General features: G+C 48.6%; 1 protein-coding gene across 1 annotated transcript; it reads right to left on the reverse strand.

The window, feature by feature from the left end:
- Positions 1–1,300: 1,300 nt before the first annotated feature.
- LOC139702157 (spermatogenesis-associated protein 31A6-like) lies at positions 1,301–20,457 on the reverse strand. The gene is made up of 7 exons (XM_071602597.1): positions 20,389–20,457; positions 19,224–19,269; positions 18,116–18,176; positions 15,337–17,852; positions 14,152–15,159; positions 3,826–4,067; positions 1,301–1,453 (listed from the first exon to the last, which is right to left on the reverse strand). The coding sequence occupies exons 1-7, from the start codon at positions 20,455–20,457 to the stop codon at positions 1,301–1,303; spliced, it is 4,095 nt and encodes a 1,364-aa protein (XP_071458698.1).
- Between the last annotated feature and the right edge of the window lie 816 nt (positions 20,458–21,273).

Raw genomic sequence — 21,273 nt, forward strand, 5'->3', positions numbered from 1 at the left:
TATGGCACTACTAAAGGAGGAGGGAGGGTGCAGGGCAGATAATCTTTTTAACTAGAAAATATGCCTTACCTCTGCATAATTCTGAGAATTGTTGTTAGAGAATCTGAGCATTATTGAAAGTAAATTCTAAGAAAACCATATTTATTATACATATAAGTTTAGTAATCTGTTACCAATATTATTTCAGGGAATATTTTGGAAAAGTATTTTGTTAACTGGAATCAATCCCATTGGCATTAGTAAATAAACATTAATAAAATGGGATAAAATATATTTAGATTATTTGGGTTTTCCCATTATCACTTTATTTATTAATTTTAGTAGGTTAGCAAGATAAAGAAATCAGAATGTTCACCTTGCTCACAATCATGGTCACTAGCACAACTCAGTAATTTATGGAAATTTAATATTTCTTTGGTTAATGACCATAACAACTGTGGGTTAGAGCTGAGGCTAGTAAAAACCTGTAAAGGAAGGAATTTTTCAGGTCCACACTTGGAATCTGCAGTTTTTTTTCCTGTTAGAAGGCTGTGACATTACAAAGGAACAGAAGTTCTTGAAGATTTTCCCAAGCAGAGAAGACCATTTGGGGGGCCGTGTTGAGAGTGTGTCAGTGTTTCAGGATTCTGGCTAGAGAACAAGGCTTGGGTGGACACTCTTGTGTTTCCAGTTGGCTGAGTGTTTTCAGATCCACTGAGAAGGAAGAAAGGATGTGGGGTGTCTGTGGGAAGTCAGTGTGTGTCAATTCTCTGTGGGAACTTTGTGAGGTGTCTGTGAGATGTCTTAGTGTGAGTCTCTCAGAATCTGTGTAACGTCTGTATGAGGTCTCTGTGTGAAGACCCTCCATGTGGTCTCTGTTCTGAGATATCTCTGTACTGTGTCTTGGTGGTCTCTGTGGTGAGTTCTTTGTGGTGAAGAATCTCTGTGGAGATGTTTCTCCAGGGTCTGGGACTTTAAGGGAGGTCTCTGTGAGGACCATGTAGCAGTGAAAGGCTGTGGCAGGTCTGTTAGGTCTCTCCTGGTACAAGTCTCCATCAGAGGTCTCTCTGGGAAGTCTGTGTCAGGGGTTCTGTGAGATATCTGCATGAGGCTCTGAAGTTGGTATTATTTCTGAGGGATGTCCTTGGGTGTCTGTAACTACTGTGTTGGAGGTTCTTTGGTGGTCTCTGGGGGCAGTCATTTACTTGGGTCTCTGAAGAGCTAAGTGGAAAGATCTAACTTGTGTCTGACAGAGGATTCTCTGGGGGTCTCATACCCATGTGTCTCTGTGGGGTCTACTGATTGTCGGCATTACTGCCCTTCATAGATACAGAGGTGACAGAGCAGAGGGCACAATGACTTCTCCCTCAAGCTTCTGGCTGTCCCTCAGTGTCACTGTCTGTGGCATTATCCCCTCAAGATCCTTGGGGTCCACATCCAGCTCCTCTGCAATAGGAACCTGCCTCTCTAGGCTCTGAGAGGACCCAAAGGGGCCAGATTCAAGGAACTAATTATCTTCTATTCCATCTGCTTTCTGGGTCTATTCTTGATGGTGGACCCTCTCTGTGGTCTGCTATGATCAATGAAGGGACGGGACTTGGCTCAGGAGTGGCCTGTAGAACCTCTGCCTGCACCAGGAAGGACTCTGTGACCCCACCCGCATATGTAGTACTGTGAAGCATCAGAGCAGGGTCATGCCCACATCATCTTCCTTGGTGGCACCTCCTGCATAGGACTCTCCATCAGGGAACAAATAGGGCTGAGAGCCCCGGAGTGGTGCCAGGGTGAGTGGCACATCCCCTATGTTCCTTTGTCCTTTTCCCAGGCTTCTGTGCTTCTCATCCACCTGTATGCCAAGCCCACGCTACTCTGCTTCCTTTCTTGGCTCCATTCTTTCTAATTCTCCACATCCCACTCTCTGCTCACTGTGCCCCACTATACATGGCCTATTTATTTATTTATTTATTTGTTTGTTTGTTTATTTATTTATGGGGGTTGAACCTAGGGGCACCTACCCACTGAGCCCCAGCCCCAGCCCTTTTTAATATTTTTTATTTAGAGACAGGGTCTCTCTAAGTTGCTTAGGGCCTTGCTAAGTTTCTGAGGATGGCTTTGAACTTGCAGCCTGTGTCAGCTGGGATTGCAGGCATGCACCACTGCGGGAGTCTAGAGATTGTTATTGTATGCCTAGTTGGGCCCCAAGGGGGATACAGTGGACCATGGACAGGGGTGTTACACCTAAATGGCCCTTAGCAGTCAAGTCACAGTTCCCACACCCACACATGTGGTGCTCCATGTGCGGTCCTGGCCAGTGCTCTTGAGTGTAAAGAAAGCAGGGGCAGAGATGGGTGACATGGCCATATCATAAGGACTGAACTGACAGCGGCTTTTGGGGCCCATTTCCATGCCAGCCTCTATCAGGCAAAGCAGGGTTCCTAAGGCAGACTTGTAATCTCAGATCCTCAGGAGGCTGAGGCAGGATGATTCCAAGTTTGAGGCCAATCTCAGCAGCTTAACGAGACCCTGCCTCAAAATACAAAAAAAAAAAAAAAAAAAACTAAAAGGGCTGAGGGTATAGCTCTGTGGCAGAGAGCCATGAGTTCAGTCCCCAGGACCATACCCACTACCCCACCCCACACAAAGATATGAGAGATTAGACTCCCCCACCTCTGAACTCAGGGCCAGCACACTAAGCCCCTCCATAACTTTCCTGTGCCCATTTTGTAGTATGTGAAGCCACTTGTCCCCACAGATGCCCAAAGTTCAAGGGAGGGGGAAAGAAGGGAGGGAAGTTGAGCCAGATATTGGGTGTGGTTTTTGTAGGGTTGCCTTATACTGGCAAGTCTGCAGTTTTCTGTTATTTGTCTATGTGATGACCAAATGATGGATACATGATACAATGAGGGGATCTGGGGTGAGGGTGGTCCTCAATGTCACTTTTACCTCTCTGCTTTTCCCCTCCCTTCTAGAACCCACTGGGAGGAAGAACAGATGCCGACCCCCTTCCCTGCGCCCCACCATAGCACAGAGAGAAGACAGTACCTCAGATGAGAAGAGCATGTATTAGGAAGCAATAGACATCTCTGTAGGAAGAGCCCTTAGCACACAGCAGATGTGGTCATGACAACATGCCTTTTCCTCCACATGGAATGAACAGTTTCTTTGGGAAAAGATTTCCCAACAGCAATGAAGTGAGGAACATTATTCACCAGACAACACACTTCTCTGAAGACAGCGGTGCCTGTGACTGTGGACATGGTGGCCCAAGACACCTGCTGCCCTAGGCCTATGCTGGCAGGGACTGGTGAGTGGTGCAGACAGCCTGGGCAGCAGGGCCTGGTTGCTCTCCTTGTCTCTGATTCATCTCTTCTTGGCCCGAAGGCTGTGGCCCTCGGGCCAGCTTGATGACCACAGGCCAAATTACACATCACTCCCCTTTGCTCTGGGGTGAGGGTCCCCTATGGTCACAGGAATATCTACCAACCAGGATCTGGAGTTCCTCTTTGTGCTAATTATCCTTTGAGGTAGAAAGGTTATGCAGAAGGCCCATTTTCTCCTCTAGGATCCATGCAACAATGGTTATGAGTATCTGGCATCAGCTTCCCCCTGTCTATAAACTTTGTGCCTGCTACTAACATGAGCATTGGGAAATGGCTGATGGGGATTTTTTTTCAAGAAATGTGCCACCCCTTTTCCTTTATTGAGGAGAATGTATTGCAGAAAGTTCCTTATCCTGTTCCTGAAGTGCATCTCTGAAGGAGCCTGTCCTTTCTCTGCAGGGAGGCTCAGAAGACTTGTCCCCACAGTGTCTCCTGTTTTCTTGACCTGGGCAGGAGGCACACCCACCAGCATGGGAGGGCTTCCCTCCTGAACACTGTCCTTCCTGTATTCCTGACCTGGGCACACACAGCCCTCTCTCTTGCCAGTTGGACCAGCCATGTTCCTCTTGTTTTTCTTGGGCCCTGCAAGTTCAGTATCTTGGGCTCTTGCAGGTCCTGGCTGCTCTTTTTGCTGATTAGGAGATGACACGTCCCCTGGGATGTTGACACACTGCTGCTGGATATGTTCAGGAAGGTGGACAGAATTTTCTGGGAAGCCAGATGTTAAGAGAACAGTCCTAAAGGAACACACCAGTGGCACCGTCTTGAAGATCTTGAGGCTGGTTCTCTCGCTCAGCATCTGTTCTCAGGCAGGAGTCTTCTGGGTCTTGGGAAGTGGAACTTCAAGATGAGGAGGGGATTTACTGGTTCCCAGAACTCCTCAGATTCACATGAACAGTTTGGGAGTTGGACATCTTACTGGTTCACATGATGACTACCTCTTCAGAGGGCTCCTCCTGAGCCTTCTCTATCTCCCCGATTTCTTTGGCCTTTGAAGTTTGGGACTCTCCATTGATCTAGGGTTGACATGCTGAGGCACGGTCTTGTGAGCCCACACCCCTCTCTCCATTGGCTCCTGTCTGTCTGCCCTATTCTGGGCTTGGACTTGGCTCCAGGCTGCCCCTCCCAGACCCCAGGATGGTATTGCTCTGCCAAGTTGTGGCCACAAGAACTTAACTGGGGGCACTGAAAGGGCAGGCTGCCCCCATGTCCAGTTGGAGGTCCTCTGAGGGCCCACAGTTGTCACCAGATGGAGTCCTGCTCTGACCCTCAAGTGAGGTTCCAGGGAGAGGATTCTTCAGGGTGAGACCTTTCTGAGTGGGTTCTCCCAGGACCTTGGCATCGTGGACAAAGGAATCAGCCCTGGAGTCACAGAAGGCTGATGAGGGAGGGGCAAACAAAGGAAGGGCTGAGGCTTGAGACTTTCTCAACTTGAAGAGATTTATGTGCTTGAGGACCTTGAAGGGTAGGCCCCCCTGTGCCTCACACAGAGACTTTAATGTGTGCTACCAACACCTGAGGAGTGCCGGCGTCCAGGAGGGAGGGCTCCGTGAAGTGTTCCTGCAGGTCTCCCCACCTTTCAAGGATGGTCTGTCCCCAGGTTCCTTGTGAGTATTTGAGTTTTCAGGTGGTGCAGACACAGGATAGGTTGCAAACCTTGAATGACACCTGCCCACAGGAATCATGCCCCTTTGATCTGCTCCAACTTCCTCCTTGAATGAACTTGCAAGGTATCTGTATGCTTCTTTTCTGGATCTCTTGATGAATCATTTCCTGAGTCACTTTTTGAGAATCTGATCAAGTCCCTTCCTGACTTTGTCTCAGAGATGACTTCTAGAACCTTCATTGGGAAGCTATTTTAGGATCATTCTCAGATTATGCCCCCAGAACATTGCCCAGGTACTTCCTTACCTGTACTATTTCTAGGTTCCCTACCCTTCTGACTGCTATCATCTAGAATCATGGAACTCCAGAAAGATCCATAATTGTCTTTTGCCATATTGGCAATTTTACCCTGGGCTCCATTGGGTCTGGAGATAGCTGGATCTTATGGAATACTCCACACCAGTGCTGGGTGAACCTCTTCTCAAAGTTTCTTCTGGTGCTAATTACTGATAAAATAACTTGGGAGTCTGGCAGTGGACTGTGTTTCTGGGAGGCCATGTGCTGGCTGTGAGTTGTCTAAAGATTTCCTGAGATGTTTTGCTCACATAGGGTAAAGCTCTCATACTTTTTAGTTGATTCTTCAAAGGGTGATGTTCTGAGTGTTAAACAGCAATTAGAACAGGACATTGCATCCCCTTCTTGGGTTGTAGGGTTGTAGGGCACGAAATGCAACAGGAACTATTCAGAGGTGAATGGCTGATGGGATTTGGGGAGACAATGTGAGATGGCTCTTGTTCTGAATCTGTGCCAGTGTTGGGGCCTGAGGCCAGGATAAGGTTGGAGTCAGTTTGAGGTTTGACTACATGGTGGAGCAAGAGCTGAGAGAAAAGAGTCATACAGGCTCCTTAGTTTTAATTTGACTGAGATGGAATTAAAGAATAAAATGGAAGAATGCCTAGTGGGAGTCCCTATAGTAGGCACCAGAGCCTTGCTGTTTAGAAGGCCCTCACAAAAGCTGACAACATTTCTGCTGTAAGTGTTCTCCCAAAACCTTGGGTAAAAAAGCTGCTGAGGAACAGAAAGCTGCTGTGGTTTGACTTTTGTGTTCCAGAAGGGTTGGGGGGGGGGGGTAGTGTCCTGCTCATAACCCAGTGACTGTACTGTGCTCCCCACAGAATAAAGGGGGTCATCTGATACCTTTTTGTTCTCAATGTACAAATTTTCAGTTCTGTTCTTTTGCTCACCAGTATTTCCTGCAGTTTCTGGACAACAGAGTTAATGAAAGAGGTACCTTTGGTCTCTACCTGAAAGCATGTGTGGTTTGCACAGAATGCATCCTCTGGTGGGTGGGAAACATGATCTCTCTGGGATTCACTGTGTGAAGAGTTGGAGAACATGAGACTCTGGCAGCCATCTGCTACCAGGAGAGGGATGCGATGGGACAGGTGGACAGAACATGGCCTGAGACTGCTGGGACAGGAGATGGCAATAGAACAGAAGAAGATGATGAGACAGGAGATGGTGAAGGGACGGGAGAAGGCTATGGGTTAGGATCCTGATGGCAATGGGACAGGAGAAGGCAATGGGAAAAGAGATGGCAATAGGAAAATGTTATAGTTCGGTTGTGAGATATCCCCCAAAAGCCCATGTGTGAGACAGTGCTAGAAGGATCAGAAGAGATAACTGGGTTGTGAGATTATTAACCCAGTCAGTAAATCAATCCACTGATAGGGATTAACTGAGTGGTAATGAAGAGGTAGGGGGTAGCGGGAGGGAGATTCACTGTTGAAGTGGCTATAGGGTATATATTTTGTATCTGGAAAGTGGACTCTCTCTCCACTTTCTGATCACCATGTGAGATGCTTTCCTCGGACACACTCTTCTGCCATAATGTTCTGCATCGCCTTGAGCCCCAAGGAATGGAGCCAGACTTCTGTAGACTGAGACCTCAGAAACTGTGAGCCCTCAAATAAACTTTTTCTCCTTTACAGTTCTGATCAGTTCCTTTAGGCACAGCAGCGGAAAAAAACAGCTGACTAAAACAGAAAACCTCATGTTTTATAAAATATTTTAAAAGCTTCTACTTAAGTCTTCAATTGGTTCAGCTTTTTTTTTTCATTCAAGTTAGTTCTTGATTGATTATCTTAATCTAATCATCCTTGGCCTAATTGCATGGAAATGACTTTCCTTTATGGTGGAAATGAGAGTGAGGAAATAAACAGGAATAGTTATAGTATTTGTTTCTGATATTAAATGAAACAGTGTGCACACCATTGGAAGTTCATGATTCTTATACATATTAAACTGTGCTCATAGTTTGTTTGGGTTGCTAAAATCCAAATGAATCACCTGCAAAATGAACTTCCCATCATGTGATAGTTGTGCTCAGTTCCAGTAGAGCAGGTTTGCTGATGTTTTAAAACATCTCCCTGGTCATGAATCACAGCTAATCTCCATTGCCCATGACCTTCCTTTGAAATCATGTCTTTGCTGGGAAGGCCAGCACTGCTGCAGCTGACTCTGAAGTGCTTTCCTTAAAATACTCCTTTACATGGAAGGAGATAAGAAACAAGCTCAATGGAACACAAGTTACTGGTGGTAGTTACTTAATTTCAGCTTATTCTGCTGACCTATTTGAGGCACCCTGATGCACACTCCAGGGAAAATCTTCTGGCACAGGCCTCTGTTCTTGGGGCCTGAGGCTCTCAATGGTGGCTCTAGGTCACATGCTCAGGTCCTTACTGATCCTGGCCCAGGACACAAGGACAGAGTCTGGGGAGGATGCTGAGTAAACAATAGGAAAACACATGAGCATTCTCTAGAGGGGAAAGTGGTAATGGTAGAGTCACTGAGGGTCCATCTCTGAAGACACTGGTTTCTAGAAATGTAAAGATGGAATGGAAATAAAGTAAAATGACAATAAGGAATATGATTGCTTTAACTTGCAGAAAATGTAGAGGTGTATCAAAAACTCCTATAAAAACCAAGAACTCTCTAAGGTGAACTAGAAAGAAACCCAAGGAAACCATGCACCATGTTCCCACAGAAGGGGTCTGCCATACCCTCATGTTGTCCTTGCCTTGATGAGCAGGAGCCCTGCAGAGCCACCCTTCCACATCTTGGGTCTGGGTCCTCAGTTCATAATCCTCCTGGGGATGACTTTTGACTCTAGGGCCACTGGGGATAGGACAGCATTGTTAGTACATACTGAGCCCCCAATAGGTTATGTGCTATGACAGTTGGGCTCAGAGCCAGAGGACTCAGGGCACAGATGAATCCAGGTCATCACTATTCCTTTGTCCTCTAACTGGAGCAGGTCTGAGTAGGAGGAGCTGGGCAGTGGCCTAGGACATGGCCTGTCTGGATGTGGCTCTTGAGACACATCAAAGCCTTGTACCAGGGGCTGATTTCACCAATTTACTCTGACCTGTGAGGTCTCAGTGCTGTGGCTCCCACTGCTTACAGGTCCTCTGCACCTGGTCTCAGCCACCCTGAATAGCCTGCACATGGATGACCAGGACCTCAATGGAGTATCTGGGATCTTGGGCTCAGTGGACACAGAAAGCAAAAGTGGTCACCACAACCTCCAAGGGTCCAAAGTATGGAGACAGAGAATGGCTGATAGGTGATGGGTCTCAGTCATTAAAGCTAGGTTCTGCCAGGACACTAGGATCAGGCCCTGGTAATCTCTGTGACAAATCAAATGCACAGTTCCTTCAGCTCCCCAGGCCTCTCCACCCACACTCTGTAGCTCCTCACTGGAGTAATATAGGATGTCACAAGTTCAGCAGCCCCTGCACAGCAGCCCCTTCAAATCTACTATTGGAGATATCGTATCATCCTCCTGCCACCAGAGACCAGCACGAGCCCATTCTGAGAGGGAAGTGACCTCTTAGAGTGTCTCTAACTGCTTTCTAAGGACAGATCCAGCTCATCTCTGGCCCTAAGTTCCCACTTCCTATGGACTCCATTCATGTTCTCATCATTTATTTGTGGACATATTCCAAGTGCCTGATTCTGGCACACAGCTTCCCATGACCTTGTACTTAGGGAAAGGGATGTGACTGCAATAAATACATAAATACTGTGGATAGCAGTGGGCCAGGAAGGGGCATGGACTAGGAAGAACAGACCTGGCTCTCCTGGGAGAGATCTTTGGGATGGGCTCTCAGGGAGAAGCCCATTGAGAAGGGAAGGAGCCCTGTAGCATTGGGGGGTGGGCATTCCAAGCACAGAGTTATCAAGCAGGGTTTCTGGGAAGGAACAGCATCCAGAATGGATCAAGAAAAACCCCAGCATAGGTGGCGTGCCATGGGGGAGGGTCATGGTGAGAGTGAGGACACAGAGCCCCCAGGGGCCACACCCTGCAGGACTTTGAGACACTGGGTGAGAACCTGAGGTTGTTCTAACCAGGTGCATTGCACAGGAGGATTTTGAGGAAGGTGTGGCTTTCTCTGTAGGCATTCTGGGGCCTCTGTGAACAGGGAAGGAAGGAACAGAGGGAAGAATGCTGGGCTTAGATGAGGAGGGTATTACAAGGGGTCCATGGGGTCTCTGTCTCCCACTCAGGTTCCTGACATTCCAATCTGTTTCTATTTGTGGGAGACTGAGCATTCCCTCAGTCTCCCCAGAAGACCGCGATGTGCTCCAGGCCTGCACCTGTGGAGCAGTGTTCTGAGGGATGAGGGCAGACGGCGAAGTCTCAGTACAGAGGGGGTCTGACAGTTCCCCTGATGAAGCCAGTGGTTATGGTCCCTCATGGTAGTTGCAGCTGGATGGCTGAGGGGTTTGGGGTAATTTTGTATTTTCTGTGCTACACTATATAATTCATAGTAGAGGAATATTATTTCTCTTTTAATTCACAACTTATTCCACTTTAACTATGGTGCCTAGTGTGTAGCAGTTCCTCAACTTGTGGTCTATTTGTGTGTGTGTGTGTGTGTGTGTGTGTGTGTGTGTGTGAGTGAGAGAGAGAGAGAGCGGGGGAGGGAAGGTGGGGGAGAGAGGCTGTACACTTTATTAGTGGAAACTTCTCTTTCTCTGTATTCTACTTTCTCACTTATTTTTAACTCCATAAATTCCTCTCCGTCTTTTCTGCTCACCTTGTGTTTGTGTGGGTGGCTAGGATAATGTGTGGGTGCTCAGGCCCTGGGAGGTCGATGTGAGTCCAGATGCTCTTTGCTGATTCATATCATCCCTAGAGTCCATCTGCTATAGGTGTTTATCGTGTTTTCAGACTAGTCAACAATCCAGAATTCAGTTCTTGTCTCTAATGAGATTAAAAACAAAAAAAAAGTGACTTTTATACATTTGTGAAGATAATAACTAATACTGGACAAATTAGATGATTTCCCTCACTGGACGTTGGCTGCATTTTATTCGTGTTTAAAATTTGTGATTCTCTAACTGTGGGTCAAAGTTGAGGCTAGTGTAAACCTGCAGAGGAAGGAATTTTTCAGGTCCGCACTTGGAATCTGCAGTTCTTCTGTTCAGAGGCAACGGCATTACAAAGGAACAGAAGTTCCTGAGGATTTTCCCAGGCAGAGACGCCATCTGGGAGGCACACTGACAGTGTCTCAGTGTCTCAGGGGTCTGGCCAGTGTCCTTGTGCTTCCAGTTGGCTAAGGAGTTTCACATGAAGGAAAAATGATGTGGGATTTTCTGTAGAAAATTTCTGTGAAAGTCCTCTGTTCAGTCCCTGTGGGGATTCTGAGGTGTGACATCTCTTTGTAGGTCTCTCAAAATCTGTGTAAAGTCTGTATGAGGTCTCTGTGAGGACACTCCATGAGGTCAATGTGTTTGTGTGAGATGTCTACGTACTATCTCTGGGTGGTCTCTGTGATAAGTTCCGGTGGAGGACATCTTTGTGGATGTTTCCCCAAGGTCTGGAACTCTGTGGAAGGTCTCCGTGAGAGATCACTGCATGAGGACCATGTGGCAGTGAAAGGTTGTTGTGTGAATTCTCTGTGTTAGGTCTCTTGGTACAGATATCTGTCAGAGGTCCCTCTGGGGAGGTCTGTGTCAGGGGTTCTGTGAGATCTCTGTGTGAGGGCCCTGAACATGGTGCTATATCTGAGGGAGGTCCTTTGTTTCTGTGTCTGCTGTGTTGGAGGTTCTATGATGGTCTCTGTGCCATCTTTAAGTTGGGTCTGTGAAGGGCTATGTGCCAGGGGGTCTTACTTGTGTCTGACTGAGGATTCTGTGACATGTCTGTGTGGGGGTCTCTGGGATGTCTCCTGGTTGTTGGAATTACTGCCCCTCATGGATGACAAAGCTGACAGAAGCAGAGGGCAATAGGACTTCTTCCCTCATGCCTCTGGCTGTCCATCAGTGTCGCTGTCTGTGGCATTATCCCCTCAGGATCCCTGAGGTCCACGTCCAGCTCCGCTGCCCAGAGAATCTACCTCTCTGGACTCTGAGAGGGCCCAGCAGGGCCAGATTCAAGGTCCTGACTCTGTTCTAGCTCATTCTGTGCCTGGGTCTGTTCTTGATGGTAGGCCCACCCTGGGGTCTGCTATGATCAAAAAAGGCACAGGACCTGGCTCAGAGTTGGCCTATAGTGTTGGGGACCACAAATCAAGTCAAGATGGTGCCTGGCAGTTTGCCAGGAGGAGTGGTTTGTGAGGCCACGCCACCGAGTCATTAAGATGATGGGGATTTCTTATTGGCTGACTGCTGTATCTAGATGATGTTAATTGAGACAAGCTGTGTGTAATCAGTAAGGTATATATACCCCTGCTGTTCCGCAGTAAGGCGGTTCCTGCTACCTTGGGTGCCCGCTACCTTGAGTTCCCACTCAGTTCCCGCTAAGTTTCTCAGCAATAAAGCAGTTCCCGCTTCAACCTTCAAGTTGCTTGTCACCTCCCGGTTATTTTGCCCAGCCGGACTGCGGCACTATAGGGCCTGTTTTTGCACTTGGGAGGGACTGCCTGGCTTTACATATGGAATATCTTTAGACATTAGAGGAGGTTCATGCCTGTGTCATCTGCCTTGGTGGCACTTTGTGGTATAGGCCTCTCCATCAGGGAACAAAAATGCCAGAGGGCGTTGGAGTGGTGCTGCTGCCTTCCCCAGGTGGGCCACAGCATCCAACACTCTGCAGACATGCCTTTTCCTCTCCCCTGTGGGGTCTACCTGCTTTCCCGTGTAGACAGGCCCTGGGAAGAAGCTTGTATTGGAAGCAGAGTGCGGTCAGAGAAGTCTGCTGGGTGCTACCCCCAGACCCAGCTTACCCCTACCTTTTAGACAGTCACTGCCCTAATATGACAAGTTTTGACCAAACCACCTCTTCTTCTTTAGTCTGGACAACAAGTCCTGGAAGCCTAGAGAATCTTGCGTCGTGACCCCAAGCTACCCCTTTGGCCTTTTAGGTCCCCACCTTTCCACTGCAGAAGAAGTGCTAGGGCCATGTGTATGTCTAAAAGTCCCTAAACTGGGAGTCACAGCTAGAGTTCCCTACTCTTGACTACTCCAGTTGATAACTCATCCCTTCTGTAATTAGAGAGGCAAAGACATGAGGCCCTATTCAGTATGATGCCAGGAAATGAATTTTCTCTACCAAAAGGTTTGCTTCCTCTCTTGCCTGTGTCATTGTTCAAGAGGCTTCTCCAGGTTTGTGGTCTGTGTGGGGCCAGGATGAGTCCATAATGTCTCCTCCCTGAGGTCGGCACCATCCACCATGGCTGTGCCATCCACCACATCTGTGGGAGGCCATCCTTGCACGTGATTTGAGTTACCTCCCTGGTTGGATGAGAGACGCTTGGGCACTCTTTTGTCCAGAGCTTTCCCCACCCTTCTCAGGGCTTGTCCGTGTGGAGGCGTGTCTGGCCACTACCCCAAAGACCCAGTCATCTCCCCTGACCTTGGGACACTGCCCCCCTTAATCTTCATTGGATGGGATTTTCCCCAGAATTTTTTGTTCCCCAATAAAAGTCCACTCCCAGGCATGTTCTCTCTCTCTCTCTCTCTCTCTCTCTCTCTCTCTCTCTCTCTCTCGCTAGCCTCTTCAGTAAACCTTGCTACCATAATAGGTGGCTGGAGGCTGGAGCTAGGAGGAGCCATCCTGGAGCCTGTTTAAGGGTGATTAGAAGTCTTGTCTCTTTAATTCAAAACTCCCTAGAGGTTTCTGACGTTTCGAAACTTCATTCATGAAGCCAGTGCTGGTTGCGGGCTAAACACATCATCTGTGGTATCCCCATGTTACTCTGCCTCTTTATTTGGCTCCATTTTAATTCACATCCCATTTTCTGTCCTCTGTGCCCCACTGTCAGATGGTTAGTGCATGCATATTTGTGTCGGCTATAAGGCAGATTGAGAGGTGGCGAGCTGCAAGTGAAACAGCCCTGAGCAGCCAACTTACAGTTCCCACCCAGACACACACCAATCTACGATTTTTATTCTGGACACTGCTCTAGAAAGTGAGGAAGACAGGGCAAAAGCAGGTGACATGGCTACAGCATAAACCTTAAGCTAAAAGGAGCTGGCAAGGCCCATCTCCATGTTAGGCTCCATAAGGCAGGGATTCTCAGGACAGGTGTCCTCTGATCCCGCCAAGGTATCCACTAGGCAGGACTCTCCAGCCACCTCTGAACTCAGGGCCTGGATACTACCCCCTCCCCAACTTTATTGAACATGGGAACCTACTAGGTTCCATGGTAAACCTGTACCCCAATCTCTACAGCCACACAAATTTCAGAATAGAGAAAAGGCTCTGTTAGACTTTAGGGTGGGGTCATTGTGGGGTTGCCCCATCTTGACGACTCCCAAAGGCATTCTGTTTTTTCTGTAATGATCAAGTCATGAATTCCTAGGGTATATGAGGGGATCTGACATAAGGGTGGGTACTCAATGCCACTGTCACCTTCCTGCATGTCCAGTCTCTTCTAGAATCCAGTCTAATAAAGAGCACACATGACCTCCCCTTCCATGTGACCAAGCAAAACACAGACAAAAGGCTCTCTGGTTTAAGAAAACAGTGTTATTAAGCCATCATCACCTCATTAGAAATAAGCCATTATCAAACAAAGGCAGGGCTCACATGAGGACAGTTTCTCTCAGTGTGGTCTGAATTGTGGGAAAAACTTCTTCCCAGCAGGACAGGAGTGGGAAGCATGTTGATGCTGATGAGACAGCAAATGTCTCTGAAGAGCACAGTGCCTTGGACAGTGGACACTGTGGCCCGAGATACCTGCCACCCTGGACCTCTGCTGGCAGGGGCTGGGCAGAGGTGCAGACTTCTTAAGCAGCAAGGCCGGATTGTTGTCCGGGTTTCTGATCCACCTGTTCAGAGGATGGCTGACCCTGAGGCTGGCCTGGTGACCATGAGCCATAGCTCCCATCCCTCTTCTTTGTTCCAGGGAGGAGGAACAGCTAGAATAATGGGATTGTCTACCCATAGAGGCCTGCTGTTCCTCTTTAAGTGTGTTTTTCTTTGAGGCCAAATGTTCATCATGAAACATCATTTTCTGATCTATGATCCATCCAAAAGTAGTCATGAGTGCCTGGGCTTCTGACACTGCATTGTCTATAAGCACTTGGCTTGTGACTGACCCTTGGCTTTGGGTAGTAGTTGATGGGATCATGATTTGGGGTAGAGAGTTTGCCTGCTCTTTGGCTTTACTGGGGAAGATATTTTGCAGAAAGTTCTTTATTCTGTCTCCAAAGTTTCTCTTTGAAGGAGCCTGGGAGGACTTGTCCCCCACAGTGTCCCCTACCTCCTTAACTGGGACAGAGGGGCCCATTTCCCCAGCACAGGAGGGCCTCCCTTCTGAAAGCCTTTCTCCCTGTGTTCCTGACCTGGGCCTCACGCTGTCCGCCCTCTTGGCAGTTGGCCTAAACGTATTTCTCCTGCTCTTCCCTGGATCCTGGTGCTCAGGGATCTTGGGTCCCTGCAGGTCCTGGATGCTGTCTTCACTGAGTCCACACTGAGAAGTTGATGCACTCCTACTGGGCATGCTTAGAGTGTTGGACTGTCTCTCCTGGGAAGCTAGGATGTCTTCAGCCAGGAGCACCTCAGGGGCACAGTCCTGATGAAACTTGTCAGTGGCACAGTCTTGCAGGTTGACACCTGTAGCCAGTTCTTGAGGCTGGTTCTTTGGCTCAGTCTGTGCTTTCAGGCATGAGTATTCTTGGCCCTGGGAAATAGAACTTATAGAAGAGGGGGGTCCTTCACTGGTCCCCTGAGATTCTAAACTCCCTAGGGAATTAATATGAACATTAGGGAAGTTTGAAGTCTTCCTGGTTTCCTTGGTGATTCCCCATTTAGAAGACTCCTCCTCATCATCCTCCAGCTCTCTGACTTCTTCAGTCTTTAAAAGTTGGGGTCCTACCTGAAATGATGACATGCTGTGGCATGAGCCTTATGAGCTCATACTTCCACTCCCCAGGGATTCCTGTCTGCCCATTTCTAGGCTTGGACTTGGTTCCAGACTGTCTCTTGCAGATCCCAGGACAGTACCATTGTTCCAGGTTCTGCCCATGAGAATGTAAGTGTGGGGCTGAGAGGGCAGGCTGCTTTCATGTGCAGTTGAAGGAGCATCTGGGAGCCCACCGTTGTCACCAGATGGAATTCTGCTCAGGGACTCAAAAGAGGGGCCAGAGAGAGGACTCCTCTGGGTGGGAACTGGAGTTTGTGCTACCTCCTTCAGTCCTGGACCTTTCTGAGTGGGTTTTCTCAGGACCTTGGCATCATGGGCAATGGGGTTAGCCCTGGAGTCATAGGAGGCTGAAGAGGGAAGGGCAGGCTGTGGAGGTGGTGAAGCCTCAGAGTTCCTCATCTTCAAGATATTAATATGCTTGAGGACCCTGAGGGGTAGGCCCCACCTGTGCCTCACTCTTAGACTTGTAACATGTGCCTCCAGTTCCTGCCGAATGCTAGCATCAAGGAGGGAGAGCTCCTGGGAGGTGTTCCTGAAGGCTTCCCCACCTTTTAATGTTGGTCCACCCCAAGTTTCCTTCTGGGTGTTTGAACTTCCAGGTAGGACAGAGACATGGTATGTGCCAAGCCTGGAATTACAAACACCCACGGGAATTGTGCCCTCCTGTATTATCTCTGGCCTCTCAGAACCAGCCCTCTGTACAGCAGGGCTCCTGTTGTCTGGAATCACTGAGTTCCATGAAGACTCACAACTGTCCTTTGCCTGACCTGTCTTTGGGATGTTATCCCAGGACTCCGTCAGATTCAGAAATGGGTCCATATTGGGTGGTAGTCCATACTGATGTAGCATGAACCTCTTCTGAAGGTGTTGCTCCAGTTTCTCCTGAGGATCAAGGCTGAGTAAGTCCCCTGGGGGCTTGTTGTGGTCACAGGAGGCCCTGTTCTCTGAAGTGAGATGGCTAAAGACCTTCTGAGACTTCTGGACCAAATAAGGTAAAGCCTGTCTACTTTCTATGTGTTTTCTTATAATGTGGTATTCCAGGTATTGTAGAGCAGAAGCGGAAAGCAGCTGGGTCCCCTTGTGGCTTTTGGGGCATGGAAATCCACAGGCAGTTTTCAGAGGAAGATGGCATGGCAGGCTTGGGAGAGATGATGGGAGATGGTCCTGATGGTGGATCTGAGCCAGCGGTGGGGACTGGGACCAGGACAAGGTTGGAGTCCCAGGCTGGAGTTGGACAAGTGGGTGGAGCAACTGGGAGGCAAAGAGTGGCCCAGGTGCAGCCTGCACCTTCCCTGGAAAGTAATTAGGCACTTCATTGAATGCAATGGAGGAAAAGTCTGCTGAGAGCCCATCCATTCTGACAGTAGCCACCAGGGACTCGCTGTGCAGAATGGGGAGGCCCCAAAAGAGCTGGATGCATTTCTGCTGTAAATGGTCCCCCAGGACCTTGGTGTAAAAGAGCTGCTGAGGAACAGAAAGCTTCTTTGGCTTGCCTTTTGTGTTCCAGAAGGGTTGTGGGATGGTGGTGTCCTGCTCCCTGCCCAGGGACTGTACTGTGCTTCCCAGAGAATTCAGGGAGTGGACTGGTTCATCTTTTGTCTTCATTTCTGCTCCCTTGCTGATCAGTATCTCCAGCAGTTTCTGGACACCAGGGTTAATGAAAGATTTCCCCTCAGCCTCTACCTGCGAGAGTGGGCCGTTTGCCCAGAGTGAGTCCTCTGGTGGGTGGGGAGCATGATCTCTCTTGGATTCACTGTGTGGGGAGCGGGAGAAGCCACAGACTCTGGCAGCCATCTGCCACCAGGAGAGGGATGAGATGGGACAGGTGGAGAGAACATGGCCTGAGACTGCTGGGACAGGAGGTGGCAATTTGACTGGAGAATGCAAAGTGCCAAGAGAAGTTGATGAGACAGAAGATGGCGATCGGATAGGAAATGGCAATGGGACAGGAGGTGATGATGGGCCAGGAGAGGGCGATGGGTCAGGAGAAGGCGATAGGCCGGGGGATGGCAGTAGAACAGCAGATGACATTGGCACAGGAGAAGGCAGCCAATAGTTGTTGGGTGGAGAGGCGCTCTGTGGGCTGGTTCCCAGTGAGAGTGTCATTGAGTCACACTGAGGAGGAATCAGGCTGGGGCCTGGCAGAGATATATGATGGGCCATGGGATCAGGAGGACGAGATGGGGGAGAGGAAAGTCCACGTGGCTGAGGTGCACGTCCTTCTAGAGGAATCGCAGACTCTGGAGACTGAGAGGCACCCAGGGATGAGTGAGTCTCAACAGTATCTGAGGAAGTCATTAGGTCTGCGGAGGGAGCAGAGGCCAGGAGCAGAGGACGCTTGCTCAAAGGAGTCATGGAGGCCAAAAGGAGGAAGGCAGTGGCCAAAGCCTCCTGCACAGGCAGTGTACATGACTGGTGGGCTCCAGCTGACCCTGGTTTGCACATCTCATCTGGGTCATCTCTTCTTAAGGGCTGGTGAAAGGTGCTGTCATCCTGGAGCTTCTGTAGGTGGCTGCAAGAGATAGAGGCCCAGGCTGCAGTCAGGAGCAGATGGGCCCAGGAGGTAGGGAAGGTGGAGCAGGGGTAAACACTGTGGTCCATGGCTCCTCACTGTTCCACTCGCTGATATTACCAAGCCCTTGCTGTCCCATACCCCAGAGCTTTAGTCACATCTTGCCCCACCTGAGGCTCCTTGCTCCCCCATGAGAGATTTGTGTTGCTGGATTGTCACAGGCAGCAGGAGGAAGGGCTCAGGAAGAGGTGGAAAGGACTCACCTTTGTAGAAGTAAAAGCAGATCTTTAGTCTCTTCCACTTTTTTCCAGAAATCACTATAATCTGAAAATGAAGACCTGGTTATTGTGGAAAAGGAAGGGTGTGTGGACTATCCACAGGGGGCAGACAAAGAGAGTAGACTCTGGTCGCCACCACCAGTGTTCAAGGCCACATGACAAGTGACATGAATTGCAAGGCACACGGAGGAGCAGCATTTTGTCATCTACTTCTACCTCCACTAGGCTCCGTGGTACTAACAACCACAGTACTGAGAGAAGGATCGGACAATTTCAAAGAGGAATGTCTCTTAGGGAAGAAGAGCTTGTCCACACTTTGACCAGAAAGTCCCCCTCCTTGTCCAGATGAAGCAGGGGAACCAAAGGAAGTCAGGGTAGATGATAATGACTGGTCCAATTAGGAGATGGGTCTGGTGGAAAGTAAAGGAGACCTAATGCTCTTTCCCCCTCCTCCTCCCATGTTCCTTCCAGTGTTCCTCCCACCTATCGCTAAGGTAACTGCCCTGGAATTGCTCCTCCCTGCAGGGAGCTCTAGGAGTTGTTGATTGATGCCTCCTGGGCTGCTGCCTTCCTGCCTGGATCACTCCACCATGGGGCCCACCTCTGGGTCATGTATGCAGAATGGGAGAGGAGAGGCAAGATAAGGGGAGAAGGAGGACATGAGGGCAGAGGAATTCTAAAAGGTACAAAGGGACAGGACACCTCCACTTTGGATACCCAGCTCTGGGACCCCTTTTCTATGGAGAAGTCTGACTCTATTCTATCCTTTAAGAAAACTTGCTCCCTATGTCTGCCTCTGCATTTCTTGACTGTTCAGTCTTCACCCCTGGGGAAACAGAACTGGGCCCTGATGGATCCTCCTCACTGGCAGGATCTCAGACAGCAAGGCTCCAGTCGTGCCCACACCTCACTACTGGACATCACCACCCCGGCCCGCCACAATGCAGGCCTAAGGAGTGTCTCTGGTGAGATGCTTTCCTTCCCAGGATCCCCCCTCTCAGATCTTTGCACCTGACTCCCTCTGGGACCTGGCTCTGGTCTCTTCAGGACAGGTGGCAGCAAGTCACTCTGGAGTGGGAGGGCAGGGCCTTACCTTTCAGAATGTCGCTCTTCTTCCTTTTCTTCTTCACCTTTGGGTGCTAACCAACAAGAAAGAAAAAGAGGCTGTGGCCCAGTTCTCCCTCCGCTCTGGTAGGTCAGCTGCAGACATTCCGTTTTTCTGAACAGCATCACGTTCTACAGTTAACTAGTTCTCTTGGTTCAGAGAACATTTTTAAAGTGGCAAAATACTTTATTTTTCTTCTTTGGAAAACACAAAAGGAGATTTTTCTACATGAACTACACCATGCATGTCCTGGTGCAGTCACTGATCCTTGGCTCAGGAACAGACTCATTTACAGAAGCTCGTCTCAGCTGTGACACAGGGTTCTGCTACCTGAGGAGAGGTTTCTCCAGTGGGTGATGGAGGCCTCAGGGCTCAGCACAGCCCTCACCTCAGCCCAACACAGAGGAAAGCCTGGGCTCTGGACTTTAACCTTCCACCATTGCAAATGAGTTCTGAAAGGAGGCACAGTAAATAGCTGCTGTGGGAATCAAGGGATCCCACAGGAAAACGAACAGCAATGGGAAGGATATGAACTCCTATCTCTAACAGTGACAAAGGGTTTCAAACTTTTTATACCTGCCTTCCTGAGTTAAAATTTTTACCTGCACAACTAGTTCCCTGACTGTCTGAAGGGCCATTTGCAGTTTCCAATGATCAATTCACTCTCCTTGGAAACTATAGAACTCAGACTCCTTCTCTAACTGTGGGTCATTTTTATACCTAGAAAATGAGCCCTTCCAGTGCCTGATGGATTGACTGTGCTTCAGCATACAAGGCAGCTTGCTGATTCATTGGAGGTCTGCTTCCATCCTGGTTATTTGTATTTTCATTACGGTGCTAAAACCATGTTGGTTATTTTTGCTTACATCTAGTGGACACTCTTCCCCTGCTTTCCCCGCCTGTCCCAGAATGATGCTCTCTTCTGTCCTGAGATTTATCTTTTTTTGAAGTGCTTCTACTTGTTTTGGAAAAATGGAAAAAAGAATAGACAAAACAGAACCTAGTTTTTGTTGAGTCTGGTGTGAGGGTTTCTTACCTTCCTGAGTTTTTCCTTTTTCCTTGGTGGTGGGAAGGATGGATTACCCTGGAGGAAAGGCATTAAGAAAAAAAAGAGCCCCAGTCCACACACTCAGGCAAGGATCATGTCTATCGCCCAGGTGGTGAAGCTGGTGTTCAGCCATGCGGCACTAACGCTATTCAAAGGAAAAAGAAGATTCTCCATCTTCTGAATCACACTGTCCTGTTGGACAAATGAGTCCTGAGAGTTCACTTCAGCAATGGGGAGTCGCACCCTGGCCTGTGTCACACAGGGCTGTGCCCTCTCATCACAAAGGGATCCTGACAGCAGGGGAGTAGCAAGAAGAAGAGGCAGCACCACACCCCTGCTCCACCCCCTGGCCAAGCCTGTCCTCCACCCTCCTGTGCCTTCTAGATCTTTCCTTTCAACTCCACCTACTCACCCTGTCAGAGGAGCCTTTTGTCCATTCCATATACTTTCTCCTCAGAACCTAGACGTGACCCACTTCCTTGTAGATCTCTGCTTGAGCTTCATTAATTTCATAGCTTTTGGAAATTCTTTTTTTTCTCTGGAATTTTTATTTCTCAGGGATTATTACTTTCAGGATCTCCTCTCTTTGAAATTCCAACTTTTCCATATGATATGTTCTTGCCTTGTATCAACTCGGCGTAGAACTAAAATTGCTTTTATGCTTATTTAGTTATATCAATTTTAAATAAAATTTTTCAAATTTATTTTACTATCTTCATCTACAGGATTTATTTTGCTGGCAGCAAATTTTCTCATGCACTGTTTATCTGGGAGTATCTCTTTTTTTCGTTATGAAAGGACAGATTTTCTGGTCATGGAATCTTAGCTGGTCCTCCTCGGCTTCCTTTGATGACTCCCTACCACTCCCTCCTTCCATTATTTCTGATGGGGAATCAACTGCTAACCTCACTGTGGTCTCCTTGTGCGTGAGTTTTTCTCTGATGCTTCTAAGAGAGATTTAAAGAGAGATCTTTGCCTTTTCACAGTTTG

Source organism: Marmota flaviventris, chromosome 16, assembly GCF_047511675.1.
Source record: "Marmota flaviventris isolate mMarFla1 chromosome 16, mMarFla1.hap1, whole genome shotgun sequence".
Taxonomy (NCBI): domain Eukaryota; kingdom Metazoa; phylum Chordata; class Mammalia; order Rodentia; family Sciuridae; genus Marmota; species Marmota flaviventris.

Excerpts from the sequence above, each read along its gene's own strand:
- LOC139702157 (XM_071602597.1), bottom strand. The coding sequence starts at position 20,457 with ATGGAGAATCTTCTTTTTCCTTTGAATAGCGTTAGTGCCGCATGGCTG. Across the intron at positions 19,270-20,388 it reads ACACCAGCTTCACCACCTGG|CACCCAAAGGTGAAGAAGAA; the intron begins GCGATAGACATG and ends CTTGTTGGTTAG. Across the intron at positions 1,454-3,825 it reads AGGGAAGCCCTCCCATGCTG|AGCCTAGAGAGGCAGGTTCC; the intron begins GTGGGTGTGCCT and ends GGGTCCTCTCAG.